Source organism: Populus euphratica, unplaced genomic scaffold (assembly GCF_000495115.2).
Source record: "Populus euphratica unplaced genomic scaffold, PopEup_1.0 scaffold441.1, whole genome shotgun sequence".
Lineage (NCBI taxonomy): Eukaryota > Viridiplantae > Streptophyta > Magnoliopsida > Malpighiales > Salicaceae > Populus > Populus euphratica.
In genome coordinates, this window is record NW_011500323.1 from 11,328 (window position 1) to 27,265 (window position 15,938).

The following is a 15,938-nucleotide window of genomic DNA, read 5'->3' on the forward strand; positions in this document are numbered from 1 at the left end:
GGCATTACAGCTTTGGTCCACCCTGCAATGTCAGATCCTTGTTTTCAGGTGGAGATATTCCGATGCATACATATTGGTCTGTTGTGTGTGCAGGAATTGGCAAAAGATAGACCGGCCGTGTCAACTATCACTTCCATGCTAAATAGTGAAATTGTGGATCTTCCTCCTCCAAAGAAACCAGCATTTGTTGAAAGGCAGAGTTCCGTGGATACAGAGTCCATTACACAGAACCAAAAGATAAATTCCATTAACAATGTGACGATTTCTGATCTTAACGGCCGATAGAGTTCAGATCAAGTTTACTTTTCTATTAGATATTAATATAGTTTATCATTGTAGAACATTACATTGCTAAAGACAATGTAATCATCATGAAGCACAAAGATTTCTGACTTTGAAATACTAAACAGTTGTTTTAAAAACAATTTATCAGCTCTTGTTTTTTTTTTTAAAAAAAATAATATAAGTCAGTTTATCAACAATGTAAACAGTTGATATGTTATTTTTATAATGGTTATATAATTATTGAATTTTAAAATATATGAAATAAAGTTTTCTTTACATTTTAGATTTGTAACCTTAAAGTTTGAGAAATCTTATTTGATTTAATTATTGATAGCGGTAGTTAATAGAATATTATAAGTAAATTTATTTTTTTAAATTTAAACTTACCATTAGAACCATATCTTGAATTACATAAAATTAAGTGAATTAAAACAATAAAATAAATGAGATAATTCAATGTAATTATATAAAGTTTACTATTGTGTATTTGTGATATAGATGCTAAACTATTATGTGATTGAAAGGAAAACCTATAATCAATTTAGAACATGAGATCCAAGGAGATATGTTGGAGACTGGATGGATATATCCTATAATAGATTATTAGCATCATATAAACTTAAAGTCTTCAAATCTCATAAATGGGTTCTAGAAAACGATAAAATATTTATTTTTATTTATTATTTTGTGATTTTTTAATTATTAATTTGATATAGAATGTTGAGTTATAAAAGGTAAAATACTTATTCTAATAGAACAATATTATTCTATATGTAAATAGTTGAATATAATATTTATTTATTACTAGCATGTGTGATAGACCATCATGCATATTTATTATAATGTCATATCTAGTAGAGGTTCTTTTGCTTGGACGTGCAGTGCAAACACTTTTTTTTTCCTCTTTTATTTTTATATTTTATTTTTTAACTTTTAGTACACTAATAGAGTAACATAATTTAAACTATGTTTATATATGTTATTGGTATGCTTAGTTATACCCTTATTATTTACTGACCTTATTCTAACCTAATTTTTCACCCCTTATTTTTGTATATATTACAAAAAAAAACACACACAAAAAATGTTTTTTTCAGTAAATTTAGTCATTTGATTATTTTTATTAAATTTTTATGTATTAAAAAACCATGAAAATCATTAGAAAAATAAAAAAATAAAAAAATAAAGTTGAGAATGAAATTGAACAAATAATCGAGAATCAAAAACAAAAATTGAGTTTGAGAATTTCTTAGGTGGTTTCAATTGAAGATGAAATTGAAAAAATAACTTAAATTGATTTAATTTGAATAAGATTGAAAGAAATTGGAAGTGCAATGATGAGTTTAAAATAAATGATTAAGTTAGGAATCAATTAAGGGCTTAATTGAATAAAAAATTAAAATTAAAAGTTAAATTTGTTAAAATTGTATAATTATAGGGACATGAATTTGCAACAAGAAGTTAAATTTTGGAGGTCCAAATATTCAATTAGGAACAAAATTGAAAAGAAAAATATAATTCTTTTGAAATTAGAGGAATTAAAAAAAACAAAGATGAATATTTTTTTTAAAAGAAGAAGAAGAAGCTACATTGAAAAAGATCAATTTAAGGATTAATTTGAAGAAACCAGAGATTGAAAGCCCTTAAAAGTCAATAACTGTTATGAAAAGGAGAAAATATTCGGGAGACCGATTGAACTTCATTTCAGTACTTTTTGTTTACAATTAGTTCAATCCAGCCCAATTTAGTCCAATAATTTTATCAAATTAATTCGATTTAGTCCCCAATTAATTCATGAGGCAACCCATCCACTTCAACCTTCCCCTCATAAACCCTCATCCTCCACAGCAGCCTACGCCTCTTCCCACGGGCCCTTTTCCACATAACCTGTAACCGGCCCAAGAAAAACCCACCAAAGTCAACCCATTCCAGCCTTCATCTTCTTCTCCGGACCCAACCCGAGGCCGTAAATCACCATCTTCAACCCCCTTACCATACCAGCCACCATCTCTGACAGTCACCGTCGATCGACCACCATTCTCTACGGGCTTCCTACTTGCCCAATCTCCACCTCTTCACGCTGTTTCTCTCACCACAGACTCGGCCACAATAATAGCAAAGTCTGGAGTCCACTCTCGGTCACCACCAACGACAACCACCTCTCTGCCCCACCAGTAGCAACGACAAGCCCTACACCAGCAGCAAACGGCAGCCCATTATCATCTTTATAGGTTAATGCTCATGTTAAAAATGATTTAGATAATAAGTTTCCTTTTAGACTAATATCAAAATTTTGCAAAAACAAGCTTTTTTCAGAGGAAAAATATTAATTTTTTTAATGAATAACTAAAATAACAATTTTCCTTTGAAAAAGGCAGTTCCATTATATGTCTTGGGATTGACTAGGTTTCAAAGCTAGGACTTCGTTCGAAGAAGGAATTGAACTCCAACTTTCTATTCTATCCCAGACCTATTAACCACTGTCAAGATTCAATTTTATTTTTTTTTACCAATAATCAAATCAACAAATTTTGAATTTTCAGGGATTGAAGTCAAGTTTTTTTCTCTGATAAAGAGAAAAAAATTAAAAATAAACTAAACAAAATTAGGATTAGTAAAAGCAATAAAAAAGATAATTTTAGAGGACAAATAGTAAAGGTAATATTTTTGTAAGAAATATAGATTAAGGGTGATGTCGTTTTTTTCTTAAATATAAATAATTTGTTACTTGAATTTTTTAAATTAAAGCTAATTTTTTAAATTCTTAACTCTTTCTAATTATTAGATGATAAACTTCTAATTTTTCTTGATATGTATTCATCCATTTCAATTTAGAGAGGGGGATTAATGTCTTTCAAGGTGTGACAAATATAATGAATTATTTTTTATTTATTTATTGAGTTATGAAAAACTCATAATTTTATTGATTCAAATTTTTTAAATAGATTTATATGCTGGGTTTGTTTGGGATTCAAAAAAAATTAAATTTTATTGTCATTTGATAAAATTAAGTTTGATTTTTTAACTTAGGTATATTATAATTAAAGAAATTATTGTTATTATTTTATATTTTATCAATTTTTATTGTGAAGTTGAAATTTTAAAAAAATTGAATTTTTATGAAATTAATAAAATTAATATTATTTTATTTAAATTTTATAATCAATGAATGATCATTCTTGAAATTATTGAGATTCATTTAAAAGGTTATATATGTAAAATTATTTTTTAGGGGTTGATAATTTTATTAATTTTATACTTTTTAAATTGAAAAATATTAGTGTATATAAAATTAGATGAAATATAAAAATAAATAGTTTTATTATAGCTTTTACTTAAAAATTGACAATACGGGCAAAATCTTATAAAAAAAGGGAAAATGAGGGGGTGGCAAGGAAAACAAGGGAAAAACCTAGAATATTTAAATAAGTATCAAACAATTATCATTTTTTTAAACTATAATCTTAAATTTCCAAATCTTATGCATATTTAACAAAAATTTTCACATGCTTGTTTTGTTATATGATATGCATAAATATACAAAATTCCAAGCCAACACTGATGATGTCAAGGTATTGAAGAAGTATAAACTAAGTACATCACCGAGAATAATGGGGTAAAGTTTTAAGACTTTTTGGCATACAAAAATTCAGAAGGCGATTGCAATTTGAGTTGTAGAATTGAAACAAAGAAATATATAGTTTGATGAGCAAGCACACCAATGAATTACACTGATTTTTCAACTATGCAAATCATCTGATAAAAATTTAAATGATTTTTTTTTAATTTTTTACTAACTCTTTATTTGTTAGACATTTTACAACTTATTTTTCTTTTGTAGGAACAACATCTTGGGTGCAAGTCTATTTAGATAGAGTTATACGAGGAAACTCATATTACAAATATGGATAGGGGAAAATAAGTGAAGAAGTTTGTATATAAAATAGCTGTGATGTTTGAAAAACATGAAAAAAAAAACTTTCACCCTTCCTCCTTAGGATCGTCAGTTATTGTTGGAGGCTAGAACAATTGACTGAATCAGGTTTATACTGTTTCAACTCTAGGCACACAATAGTTCTAAGCCAGTCGACACTAGAATTTAAAGCAAGGTTTCTAGAACTGGTCGAGGAGCAAGTGACCAAATTAAAATAAGAAATGAAAGGCATATTAGAAGAAGAAAATAGGTAGAATTCAGAAAAAAAATGATGAAACTTGTGGCTTTACATAATCCTGCTCCTCCTTGTGGTCCTAATTTTTGCCTAGGACACCCCCCTCCACCTTCACCATCATCTGTGTAATGTGCATTTATTATTGTAAAATTATTTTTAATGAATATTGAATTTAATAAAATTAATAGTGTTGATTTTATTATGATTTTTTTGTTTTTTTATATTAACAATTACATAACTAAAAAAATACTAAGCTTCATTAACAATTTTTTTTTTGTTCGTGATTCTATTAGAAATATAAGCAATATTTAGTTTTTGGTGGTGGAATAAATGATATAATATCTCATTGGCAATTTAGTTACCGATGAAATTACTAATTGAAGTTGGTCAATGCTTCTTTTTTTTTTGGCACCAATGTTCTGCTCATCAAAGGACTATACTGCCAGTGTTTTCTAATTTTCTTGTGGCGCGTGTAAATCACGCGCTTAAATTGGGTTGGTGATGATTTTCTTTCACTGTTAATTTTTTCTTCTGGGGACAATTTGCGTAGATCAATTATGGTTAAACAATTAGATTGGAAGAGGCGCTTCTAAATTGTCCAAATAATTTGTCGAGGTCCTGTTTACCTTCATAGAGATTCTAGACTAAAGAATTATTCATAGGGATCTGAAGCCTGCAAATAACCATCTTGTTGGATGGCCGGATGAATCTAAAAATTTCAGACATCGGAATGGTCAAGATCTTTGGTGGCAGAGAAGATCAAGTGAATGCTACTAGGGTTGCAAGTAGACTTTTCTTTCCAATTTTTTACTGTATTCAAGCATCAATGGTTCGACCTAAAAAGCTGTGGATCTTATGCTGTGGTTTATATCTCCCCTGAATTTTTAAGGGAAACCCTATTTTCAAAGAAGTCAAAGGTTTCAGCTTTTGACGCAGGAAAAAAAGTCAAAAGATTGCTTTACAGTAATTGGCTGAAGTCTGAAATCCTCGTTATCAATGTGATGATACAGCAACGTCTTTAGACCGGTCAGGCTCTTCAGACTTCTTAGAAACTTACCTGCCTTTATCAGTTGATGGTTTAGAGTATAAATTTAAGCATCGCCCACATGAATATTGCAGGCAAATTCAAAATAGACCAAGTAAGAATAAATCTACTTTAAAATAAGAATGTCAAGATCTTCTTGATAGCGCCTAACAGGAACATGTCAATCGTGGTGAGGCAAGTGTATGTTTTGTGATAATATCCTATAAAAATAAAAACTCTATCGATCTCGCAAGCTAGTCGACCAGGTTCATCCTGATGAAATATCACTGTTTTAGCACGAGAGGGTCAAAATCTCAAAGTAAAACATAACCCTGCTTATGTAATATAACAGTTTGGTTAAACAGTCTTTATAGATGGAAATTTACAGAAAACATTAGAATTTCTGACTTAACAATTGCTAAACTTAGTTTATATTTGAAAAATAACTTTAGGTTGGAATTGAAAGGACAGGAAGCGAAATATTCTTCTTCGTGGCATTCTTTCTCTGAACAGTCAATAAGCCATTTGTAAATCTTCCATTCTCATCAATAACAAGTATGGGACTTGGCAACTGCGAAGTTGCAGTAGCTCTTCTTCTGTTTCTATCATGTTCCTGTCCAGTTTATGGTGATGCGGGAGACACCATAACTGCTTCTCAACCAATCAAAGATCCAGAAGCTATAGTCTCTGCCGGCAATAGGTTCAAACTGGGATTTTTCAGCCCAGTTAATTCAACATATCGATATGTAGGAATATGGTATAGTAATTTATCAGTAGCAACTCCAGTACTATGGGTGGCCAACAGAAACAACCCAATCAACGATTCTTCTGGGATGCTGACAATATCTGAAGATGGAAATCTTGTGGTTTTGAATGGTCAGGGAGAGGTTCTGTGGTCATCAAATGTTTCAATTGGGTTCAATCAGTCAACTGCACAGATTACTGATGATGGAAACCTTGTCTTGAAAGCTGGACCGAATGGAAACCTTGTATGGCAAAGTTTCCAGCAGCCTACGGATACCTACTTACCAAAGATGAGATTTAGTGCTAACGCAAGAACTGGGAACAAGACACTGCTAATGTCATGGAGAAGCTCATCTGATCCTTCTGTTGGAAACTTCTCTGCTGGTATCAATCCATTAGGAATTCCTGAGTTCTTCATCTGGTACAATGGTCATCCATTTTGGCGTAGTGGTCCATGGTGTGGTCAGAATTTTATTGGAATACCAGGAATGTATACTTCTGTGTATCTAAGGGGATTTACTCTGCAAGATGACGGAGATGGCACTTTCACTCTGAGTTCAATTCAAGACCCAGCTTACCGTTTAACCCATGTTTTGACTTCTCATGGAAAATTTAGAGAACAATACTGGGATTATGGGAAGCAAGTTTGGGAGTGTAACTTGGAAGTTCCATCAACTGAGTGTGATATTTATGGCAAGTGCGGGCCATTTGGAAGCTGCGATGCACAGAATTCACCTATCTGCACATGTTTAAAAGGGTTTGTTCCAAAAAAACAAGATGAATGGAAGAAAGGAATTTGGACTAGCGGTTGTGTTAGGATGACATCGTTGCGGTGTGATAGAATACAGAATGGTAGTGAAGTGGGAAAACAAGATGGCTTTATGAAGCTAGAGATGATGAAGGTGCCAACCTTTGCCGAGTACTGGCCATATACGTTCTCCGAACAAGAATGCAAAGATGAGTGCTTGAGGAATTGTTCCTGTGTCGCTTATTCATATTATAAAGATTTTGGGTGTATGGCATGGACAGGAAACTTGATTGATATACAAAAGTTCTCTGAAGGAGGGACAGATCTCAACATTCGCCTGGCGTATACAGAACTTGGTAATTATTATAATATTTTCAGATTTTCATTCACTAGTGTTTCGTTTATCAGGTGTGCATAACTCGTGTATATACATGAAGTGTTGTATCATTATCAGAAAATATTGATAATTTTTTTTTTCATATTTCCATTGCATTTTTGCAAAATAACCGTCAGTACAATTTTTTAGATGCAGGTAACAAGAGAAACATGAAAGTAATCATCAGTATGTCAGTGATTGTAGGAGCCATTGCCATCTTCATCTGTGTGTTTTTTTCTTGGAAATGGATGGCTACACATAGAGGTAATATGCTACGTCTTATTAGCTTACTGGACTTCTGAACTTTACAATTTTTACAAGTAAAGAAAAACGCAATTCACAAATAATAACGATACTTCCACTTGAATTCAGAAAGGAAGTTGACATGTGAGGAGACCTTATCGTTCAAAACGAGAGAAGCACAAGAAACAGTTTTTGATGGAAACTTGCCAGAAAACGTCAGGGAAGTTAAACTGGAACCACTCTTCAAATTACAAATTCTTGAAACTGCTACAAACAACTTTGACATATCCAAGAAGCTTGGGCAGGGCGGCTTTGGTGCAGTATACAGGGTAATTCTTCTGGAAATAAAGGTGCTTTATAGTTAGTTAGAGCAAATAGGTATTTATCGGTTTGATGTGACATGTTAGGGAAAATTGCCAGATGGACAGGAAATAGCTGTGAAAAGACTTTCTAGAACATCTGGTCAAGGGCTCGAAGAGTTTATGAATGAAGTCGCGGTGATTTCTAAACTCCAACACAGGAATCTTGTGAGACTTCTTGGTTGCTGTGTTGAAGGAGAAGAGATGATGTTGGTTTATGAGTACATGCCGAATAAAAGCTTGGATGCATTTCTCTTTGGTTAGGGCTACAGCTCTTTTTTGTTTAGCTACTACTTTTCTTGACTCATTTTCATTTTCACGGATCATTAGTTTCGAGCAGGAGAAGCAGATTGCTACTTTTCTTGACTCATTTTCTTTTGACCTTGTTTTCTCATGATTTTTTCTGGATACAATTTGTTTAGATTCACTCAGGAAAGGACAATTAGATTGGAATAGACGCTTCAACATTATTAATGGAATTTGTCGAGGTCTTCTTTACCTTCACAGAGATTCTAGACTAAGAATTATTCATAGAGATCTGAAGCCAAGTAACATCTTATTGGACCACGAGCTGAATCCAAAAATTTCAGACTTCGGAATAGCCAGGATTTCTGGCGGCAATGAAGTGAATACTACCAGGGTTGTTGGAACCTTGTAAGTAGTGTTTTTCTTCTTCTTCTTCTTTTTTTTTTCATTTTCACTCCTATTACTGTTTCTCTAATTTGATCTCAGAAAACTGTTGTGCTTATGCAGTGGCTTTATGTCCCCTGAATATTTAATGGAAGGAAGATTTTCAGAGAAATCAGATGTGTTTAGCTTTGGAGTGTTGTTGCTGGAGATTGTGAGCGGAAGAAAGAACGCTCATTTTTATAGCGATGAGCATGCTCTGAGTCTTATAGGATTTGTATGTTTGTCCGCCTCCCTGCCTGAGATATATCTGCGAAGCTCCTTTCAATTGCTGATACTATTAAACTTGCAAACTCTTACTTGGATGGATTTTTATATTTTCAGGCTTGGAAACTGTGGAATGAATGTGACATTGCGGCTTTGGTCGATCCTGCAATATCAGATCCATGTTTTCAGGTGGAGATATTCCGATGCATACATATTGGTCTGTTGTGTGTGCAGGAATTGGCAAAAGATAGACCGGCCGTGTCAACTATCATTTCCATGCTAAATAGTGAAATTGTGGATCTTCCTACTCCAAAGAAACCAGCATTTGTTGAAAGGCAGACTTCCTTGGGTACAGAGGCCATTACTCAGAGCCAAAAGATAAATTCCATTAACAATGTGACAATTTCTGATCTTAAAGGCCGATAGGTTTCAGAACATGTTTACTTTTCTGTTTGATCATTGTTTAATGTTATCAGGCTGTCAGTTTTGTGGTATTTTTATTCTCCTGTCCTCTTTACATAATTGCTCTTACTTTCAAAGCAATCTAATATTTTATCCTAGTCTATGATATCAATAATCTAATATGTTCAAGGGCTTCTTTCACATCTACCTTAAAAGGTTTTAAGGGTGTCGTCCAGTTTTAGAGTGCTCGGAGTAGAAATATTGAAGTCTCTAGGGACTCTAATTTAGCTCAAGTAATTAAAGTTCTAACGTATCTTGGCTACCTCCCTTTATGTTTCTTAAATCCGTGAAGGATGATATTGGAATTGTAAAATAATATATTTTTAAACTGGGATTTTTCAGCCCCGTTAATTCCTCAAAACGCTGTGTTGGAATATGGTACAGCAATGTTTCTGCAACAAAATCACGGGCTACATAGTATATAAATGATTAGAGTCTGAAATTAATGTTGAGATAAAAGCTAAAGATAGTTAGAAAAAAAGTCAAATTTCCGAAATAGGAGTAATGAAAGGCGGTTAAAAATAAGTAGGTCTTTAGAATGGATTTTAACCTCGTGAACAACCTCGGACGCCTTTGGTCTAGCACAGTATGTGCCTCTACGTAAGCTTTGTGATTTGAGGTAATCGGGTACCTGAATCAAAATCTGTGGCCCTCTGAAGGACCAGTGCGCGTTTGCCATTTCAAGCCATCTTTTAGGGTCACTTTTTGGTGTCGTAACTCGAATATCAGATTTATGATGAATATATAAATAAAATTTTTTTATTTATATGAATCTAAATTTATATATAAATTTATATTTTAAATAACTAAATTAGAGTTCAACACAACTCTAATAACAAAATAAATTTTATAATATAATTTAATTGTTTTAATATAAGAGTTAAATACAATTTTATAGTTGTAAAACACCAACTAGATATAAGAACAAATATAAATCTCAACAAAATAGCAGGTCCTGAAGGTCCAACAAAATAACCCACTAGAAAGCTATAAGCCTGAAAGGATAAATAATGAGAGGGTGAGTTCAACAACTTAATGAGTATATAATTTCAATATACATATATGAGGTAATACAATAATGAGAAATATATATACAAGTATGGCTTTAGGTTCTTATAGAAAGTTTTCTCAAATAGTTCATAACAAGAATATTATAAGGTAAAGCTCGTTAGAAAATCAAAATGTAATGAACATGAGACTTCGTACTGTGGGATGATCAGTCCACACAGGTTGGTGACTCTCTTGGCAACTAAGGTTCAGATACAATATGCACAAAGACTAACACTACCCTATTAGCATGGATAATCATAATCAAACAGACATGTTCATATTTCAAGACTCAACTCATGACATCAATCAAATGAAGAGCTATCAATTTAAAAGTCAATTCAAAATATATACTAGTTTATATCAAGAATTCAGGTTCAACAATTGATCATGTTTTATTGTAATAAGGATAATAATAAACATATATATATATATATATATATATATATATTATCAAGAAGTATAATCCAAATCAAATATTTATAATATTTCTCATGCATATGGCAAATTATTCACTCACCTGACTCAAAAGTAAATAGCACTCAAAAGCAAATACTGAAGGAGATTCTACTGGTGTTCTACCGGTAGAATATCAAGATTATCTGAATGCAAAGGAGATATATTTAAGAATGACTTAAAATAACATATAACCTATTTAATACACTTATCTAAGGGTATATTTCATAAAACTATATGCTTTTAGAGTTATTTTTCCAAAAACCTAAAATTAAACAGTTTTCCCGAAATCTAATCCATAATAAAACAAATAATAAAATTAATAATAATTCACTAAATAACCCTTAATTATTCATCAAACCAATATGAAAAAGCTAATATTACAACTAGGGACCAAATTAAAAGTGTTAAAAATTCATAACTGTACTGAAATTCTACCCATAATTCATTTTTATCCTGTCCAGAATCTTAGAATATGCTCTAAGGACTAATCTATAATTTTCTCAAAGTTTAGGGACTAACTGTAATTTTCATAACTTGAGGGACCAAACCAAAATTTTATCATCTTCAACCTCAAACCTAGAATTTTCACAAAAAAACCTATTGTTATTTCAAGATTCCCAAGTCAAAATTCACCATTTACACAAATCAAAACTTAAAATAATTATTTTTACCTATAAATTTTCATAATTAACTAAACAATCCATTACCCACAGCAGTCAACCTATAACATTCAAATTAATTCATCAATCAACCCAAAACATAATCTTTAAAACCATAACATTCAGCAAAACTGAAACTTAAAGCTTAAAGAAGACACATTTATATATAATCTTACTTGTATACTTATCTCCTCCAACTCTCTTTTATTTCCCTTATCTTTCTTTCTTTTTTCTTCCTTTTCATCCCCTTCTCTTCTCTTCTCATGTTAGTTTTTCACTCTTAATTTTAGATATTTTTTTTCTATTTACACTTGTTATGTTTATTCAATTACCACACTATCTCTCATTTATTTATACCCACTCTTTAAGCTTTCAAGGGCTTTATTATATTTTTCTATTTTTAATTCAAACATCACATTTGGGCTTTTGTTTATCAATTTTATCCATAAACTCATCAACTGAACATCTCCTATTAGTTACTTGCAAAGAACTCGTCCTTGTATTAATATTATGATACAATGACTTATTAGTTGGGTAGTACTAGTTGGATTAAATGAATAGATTGATTGGTTGAGTTGGTAAAATACTTTTCCTTATCAATTTAGGTTTTTCTTTCGTTAGCTAAATCCTTTAATTGTTTTGGATTTTATGCCTATAAATAGGCTTGTAATCAAAACGTGAGAGAAGCATATAGAAAAGCTTACAGAGTGTATTTTTGAGAAAACACTACATGCAAAAACATCTTCCCTCTCAAATTTTTTTGTTCTTTATTTTTACTTTTTAAGTTTATCTCCTACCAACCTAAAGTTTCTTCCAACAAGTGGTATCAAAGCTTCTTTTGTTTTTTTAAAACATGACTAATATAAATTTTCCACTTCAATGTACTCATTTGACAAATTATAAAATTTGGTGTATTCATATGAAAGTGGGAGGCCATGAAAAAGGCTTGGAGTAAGGATCAGAAAGCACTTACAATCATCCACTAATATCTAGATGATTTCACTTTTGAGATAGCAGCTAATGAAACCACTATTAAGTATAAGAAGTTTTGCAATAATCAAACTAAGGAGTTGACAATTTCAGAAAGGTACGCTTATAAAAGTTACTAGGTGACTTTGAAAAGCTATATATGCTTGAATGAGAGAGTATTTTAGATTACTTTACTAAAGTTTTAACCATATATAATCAAATAAAGAGATATGGAGAGAAGATGAAGCAAACATGTGTGGTAAAAAAGATTCTATGCTTGCTGCAAAAAAAAGTTCCACTATATGGTGGTTGTGATAGAGTAGTTATATAATATAAATTTTATTACAATTCAAATACTCATGAGAAAACTACAAGCTCATGAAGAAAGTATAAACCCTGGTTGAAAATTAGGTAAAAAAGCAATCTAAGTGCTTATATATTAGATTAAATAAAAGTGCCAAATAAGTATTAGAACAAACCAAGTACAAATAAAATAAAAAAAATATATTTGAAAAATAAAAAAATAAAGAAATGTGAATAAAATATTATTGGAAGTGAATTATAAGGAAATAAAATTATCAATATGTAACTAAATAAAATTCAAATTCACTCGGGTAAAAATTTTATATTGATAAATGTCAGGATCCAAGAATTTTATCCTCGAAACATGAAATTTACTATTTGGAAAATATAGAGAATTTTGTAAAAGTTAGTGTGTGTGTGCGCGCTCGCACGCGTGGCAAGAAGAAAAAAAGAGAGGAGAAACTACTATTTACATGTGAGAGAGATGGAATTATAAATGAAACATAAAATCTTAAGAGAAGATCTTGAGGGAACATTAACCAAGCTTAGTGAGCATTAATTGGAAGAAAGAAAAATCAAGTAAAGGTAAGTAGAAAAGAAGAGAGAAAGTTCAGCTAAGATTAAAGAAAAGGAGGAGTTAGAAGCTTGATTTGGGAAGTGTTTAGACTCTTGATTTGATTTTAATAGCTTAAAATCCTTAATTGATTGAATTTTTTAAATTGAAAAGTTAGGGTTATTGAATAAATTTAAGGGAAATAAAAACTTATTATAATTTTTCATGAGAAACAATGTGAAAATTAGAGTAAAGTGATTAAATTATTGTAATTGAAAAAAAAATTATAATTAAATAAAGCTAGAGGCCGGCTAATAATAGGAGATTTTAGGATATTTAATTGTGAATAAATATTGTTAAGTGTTAAAATCTTAGGCATGGAGTTGCATTAGAATTGGGTTACTGAAGAAATGATTAATTAGAGAATGAAAGAAAATAAAATAAAATAAAATTCTTCCCTCCATCTATTAAATAGTTTTGGCCTTGAGGAGAAAACTTAAAGGAGTCTTTCAATCTTGTTTCATGCTACAATGTTAATGTTGTATACTCCAGGATATGAATTGATGAATAATGTAGTAAGTAGAACTATTTTTTAATATTTCTTTACAACTTTTTAAATTTCATGGAGCACTTGTGTTGATTCTTGAGATTATATGAACTATTACTACCATGAAAATCAAAGAAGGGATTGATGTCTTAATAAGGAATATAATTGAATTGTTGGTTCCTATTAAATTTTATATGTAATTGGGTCATAAGATGTTAAAAATTCTTGAGAGATGTTGAATTGGTGGCTAAAATCTTGAATTTACTGTGATTGTTATAAAAGGTGAGATTAATTAGACAATAATAGTTTGAAGTTTAGATAGTAATGGTTCAAAACTTAGATAGTGACAATTAGATAATAACAGTTCAAGATTTAGACAATAACGGTTCAAGACTTAAACAATAACAATTCAAATTCTGGTAGACTTTTATATGAATACTATATATATACAAAAGAAACATATAAAAAGGGTCCGAAAGGAAATAGATGTTGAAATACCGTTAACAAAACTAAGTCATGTGGACACTTGCATGTTGATATACTAACTCTAAAAATATACTTAATATGTGTATGTATGTTATGATAAGGAAATGGACATGTATAAAAAGTATCATATATGTCATGAATGAATATAAATTCTTTATAATATCTCGCTTGAAAGAATCATGACCAAAAACTTCTTTGTGATTTAGGAGAAGCGACCAAGATTAGATCTTTTATTGGAGGAGGACTCAAGACTAGCAGAGTAGGTGCATGGCTTTCCTTACCCTTTACACTTATACAATTTAAAGTCTTCCTGATAAATGCAACTACAATAATGTTATGTTTAATATAAATAAAGTATAGTATATTTACAAGATTAGCTTCAGCTAATGGCATCCCTAATAGGATTGCTGGGAAATAAATTATAAGATTAACTTTAACTAATGGCATCCATAATAGAATTTCCATTAAATAAATTATAAGATTAGCTTCGACTAACGATGTCCGTGTTGGGATGCTTAGAAATGATTGATAGGGCTTGATTTGTAAAAGGTATCCATGTTTGAATGACCTGGAAAAATTGATAAGTATAATTGCTTAAAAATATCCAAGTTAGACTATACAAAGTCATCTAGTTCATATAAGAAAATAAGAATATTCAAATTAACGATAAGGTCTAATTGGGTTTTAATTGATTTATAAGCAAATTATAAGTTGATTGTTAGAATTTCTATATGATCGATGAAAATTTTATACTGAAGAAGAAGAAGAAGCTAAATTGAAAAGGATCAATTTAAGGATTAAGGATTAATTTGGAGAAATCAAAGATTTAAAGCCCTCATTGAACAAAGTTCATGAAATTTAAAAGTCAATAACTGTAATGGAAAGGAGAAAATATTCGAGAGACCAGTTGAACTTCGTTTCAGTACTTTCTGTTTACAATTAGTTCAATCCAGCCCAATTTCATCCAATAATTTTATCAACCTAATTCGATTTAGTCTCTAATTAATTCATGAGGCAACCTACGCCCTCCTCTTCAACCTTCCCCTCATAAACCCTCATCCTCCACAGCAGCCTGCGTCTCTTCGCACAGGTCCTTTTCCACACAACCTGTAACAGGCCCAAGAAAAACCCACCAAAGTCAACCCATTCCAGTCTTCATCTTCTTCTCCGAACCAAACCCACGGCCATAAATCACCATCTTCAGCCCCCTTGCCATACCAGCCACCATCTCTGACAGTCACCGCCGATCGACCACCATTCTCCACTGGCTTCCTACTTGCCCAATCTCCACCTCTTCATGGTGTTTCTCACACCACAGACTCGGCCACAATAATAGCAAAGTCTGGAGTCCACTCTCGGTCACCACTAACTACAAAAACCTCTCTGCCTCACCAGTAGCAACGACGAGCCCTACACCAGCAGAAAACGGCAGCAACTCCTCCACGGCCAGATATTCACGGCAACCATCACATCACCCTCTCAGTTTCGCCCATAACGCCAGGCAGGAGGAGACACCCAAGAGAAATTGGAAGAATTTGGGCTACAGACTGATTTCGTGTCTTTGAGTTTCTGCAGGTATATTTAAAAGGGAGTGTGGGTACACACACACAA

At 31.5% G+C, this 15,938-nt stretch overlaps 2 protein-coding genes across 3 annotated transcripts in view; both read left to right on the top strand.

The window, feature by feature from the left end:
• The window catches only part of LOC105113613 (G-type lectin S-receptor-like serine/threonine-protein kinase At1g11300), a 10,204-nt gene extending 9,919 nt beyond the window's left edge, over positions 1-285 (top strand). The window contains exon 2 of the mRNA XM_011009857.1: positions 94-285. Within this exon, the coding sequence (XP_011008159.1) occupies positions 94-285 (192 nt within the window). The remainder of the gene's footprint in view (positions 1-93) is intronic.
• Positions 286-5,946: 5,661 nt separating this feature from the next.
• LOC105113605 (G-type lectin S-receptor-like serine/threonine-protein kinase At1g11330) lies at positions 5,947-9,313 on the top strand. 2 transcript variants are annotated; one of them, XM_011009843.1, is made up of 7 exons: positions 5,947-7,326; positions 7,497-7,610; positions 7,719-7,918; positions 7,997-8,207; positions 8,371-8,602; positions 8,702-8,852; positions 8,960-9,313. In XM_011009843.1, the coding sequence occupies exons 1-7, from the start codon at positions 6,036-6,038 to the stop codon at positions 9,266-9,268; spliced, it is 2,508 nt and encodes an 835-aa protein (XP_011008145.1). In that variant the 5' UTR covers positions 5,947-6,035; the 3' UTR covers positions 9,269-9,313. The 2 variants fall into 2 exon arrangements, with proteins under 2 accessions (XP_011008145.1, XP_011008146.1); XM_011009844.1 differs by having other exon boundaries at positions 7,503-7,610.
• Positions 9,314-15,938: the final 6,625 nt, after the last annotated feature.

Excerpts from the sequence above, each read along its gene's own strand:
- LOC105113605 (XM_011009843.1), top strand. The coding sequence starts at position 6,036 with ATGGGACTTGGCAACTGCGAAGTTGCAGTAGCTCTTCTTCTGTTTCTA. Across the intron at positions 7,327-7,496 it reads CCTGGCGTATACAGAACTTG|ATGCAGGTAACAAGAGAAAC; the intron begins GTAATTATTATA and ends ACAATTTTTTAG. Across the intron at positions 7,919-7,996 it reads GCTTTGGTGCAGTATACAGG|GGAAAATTGCCAGATGGACA; the intron begins GTAATTCTTCTG and ends GTGACATGTTAG.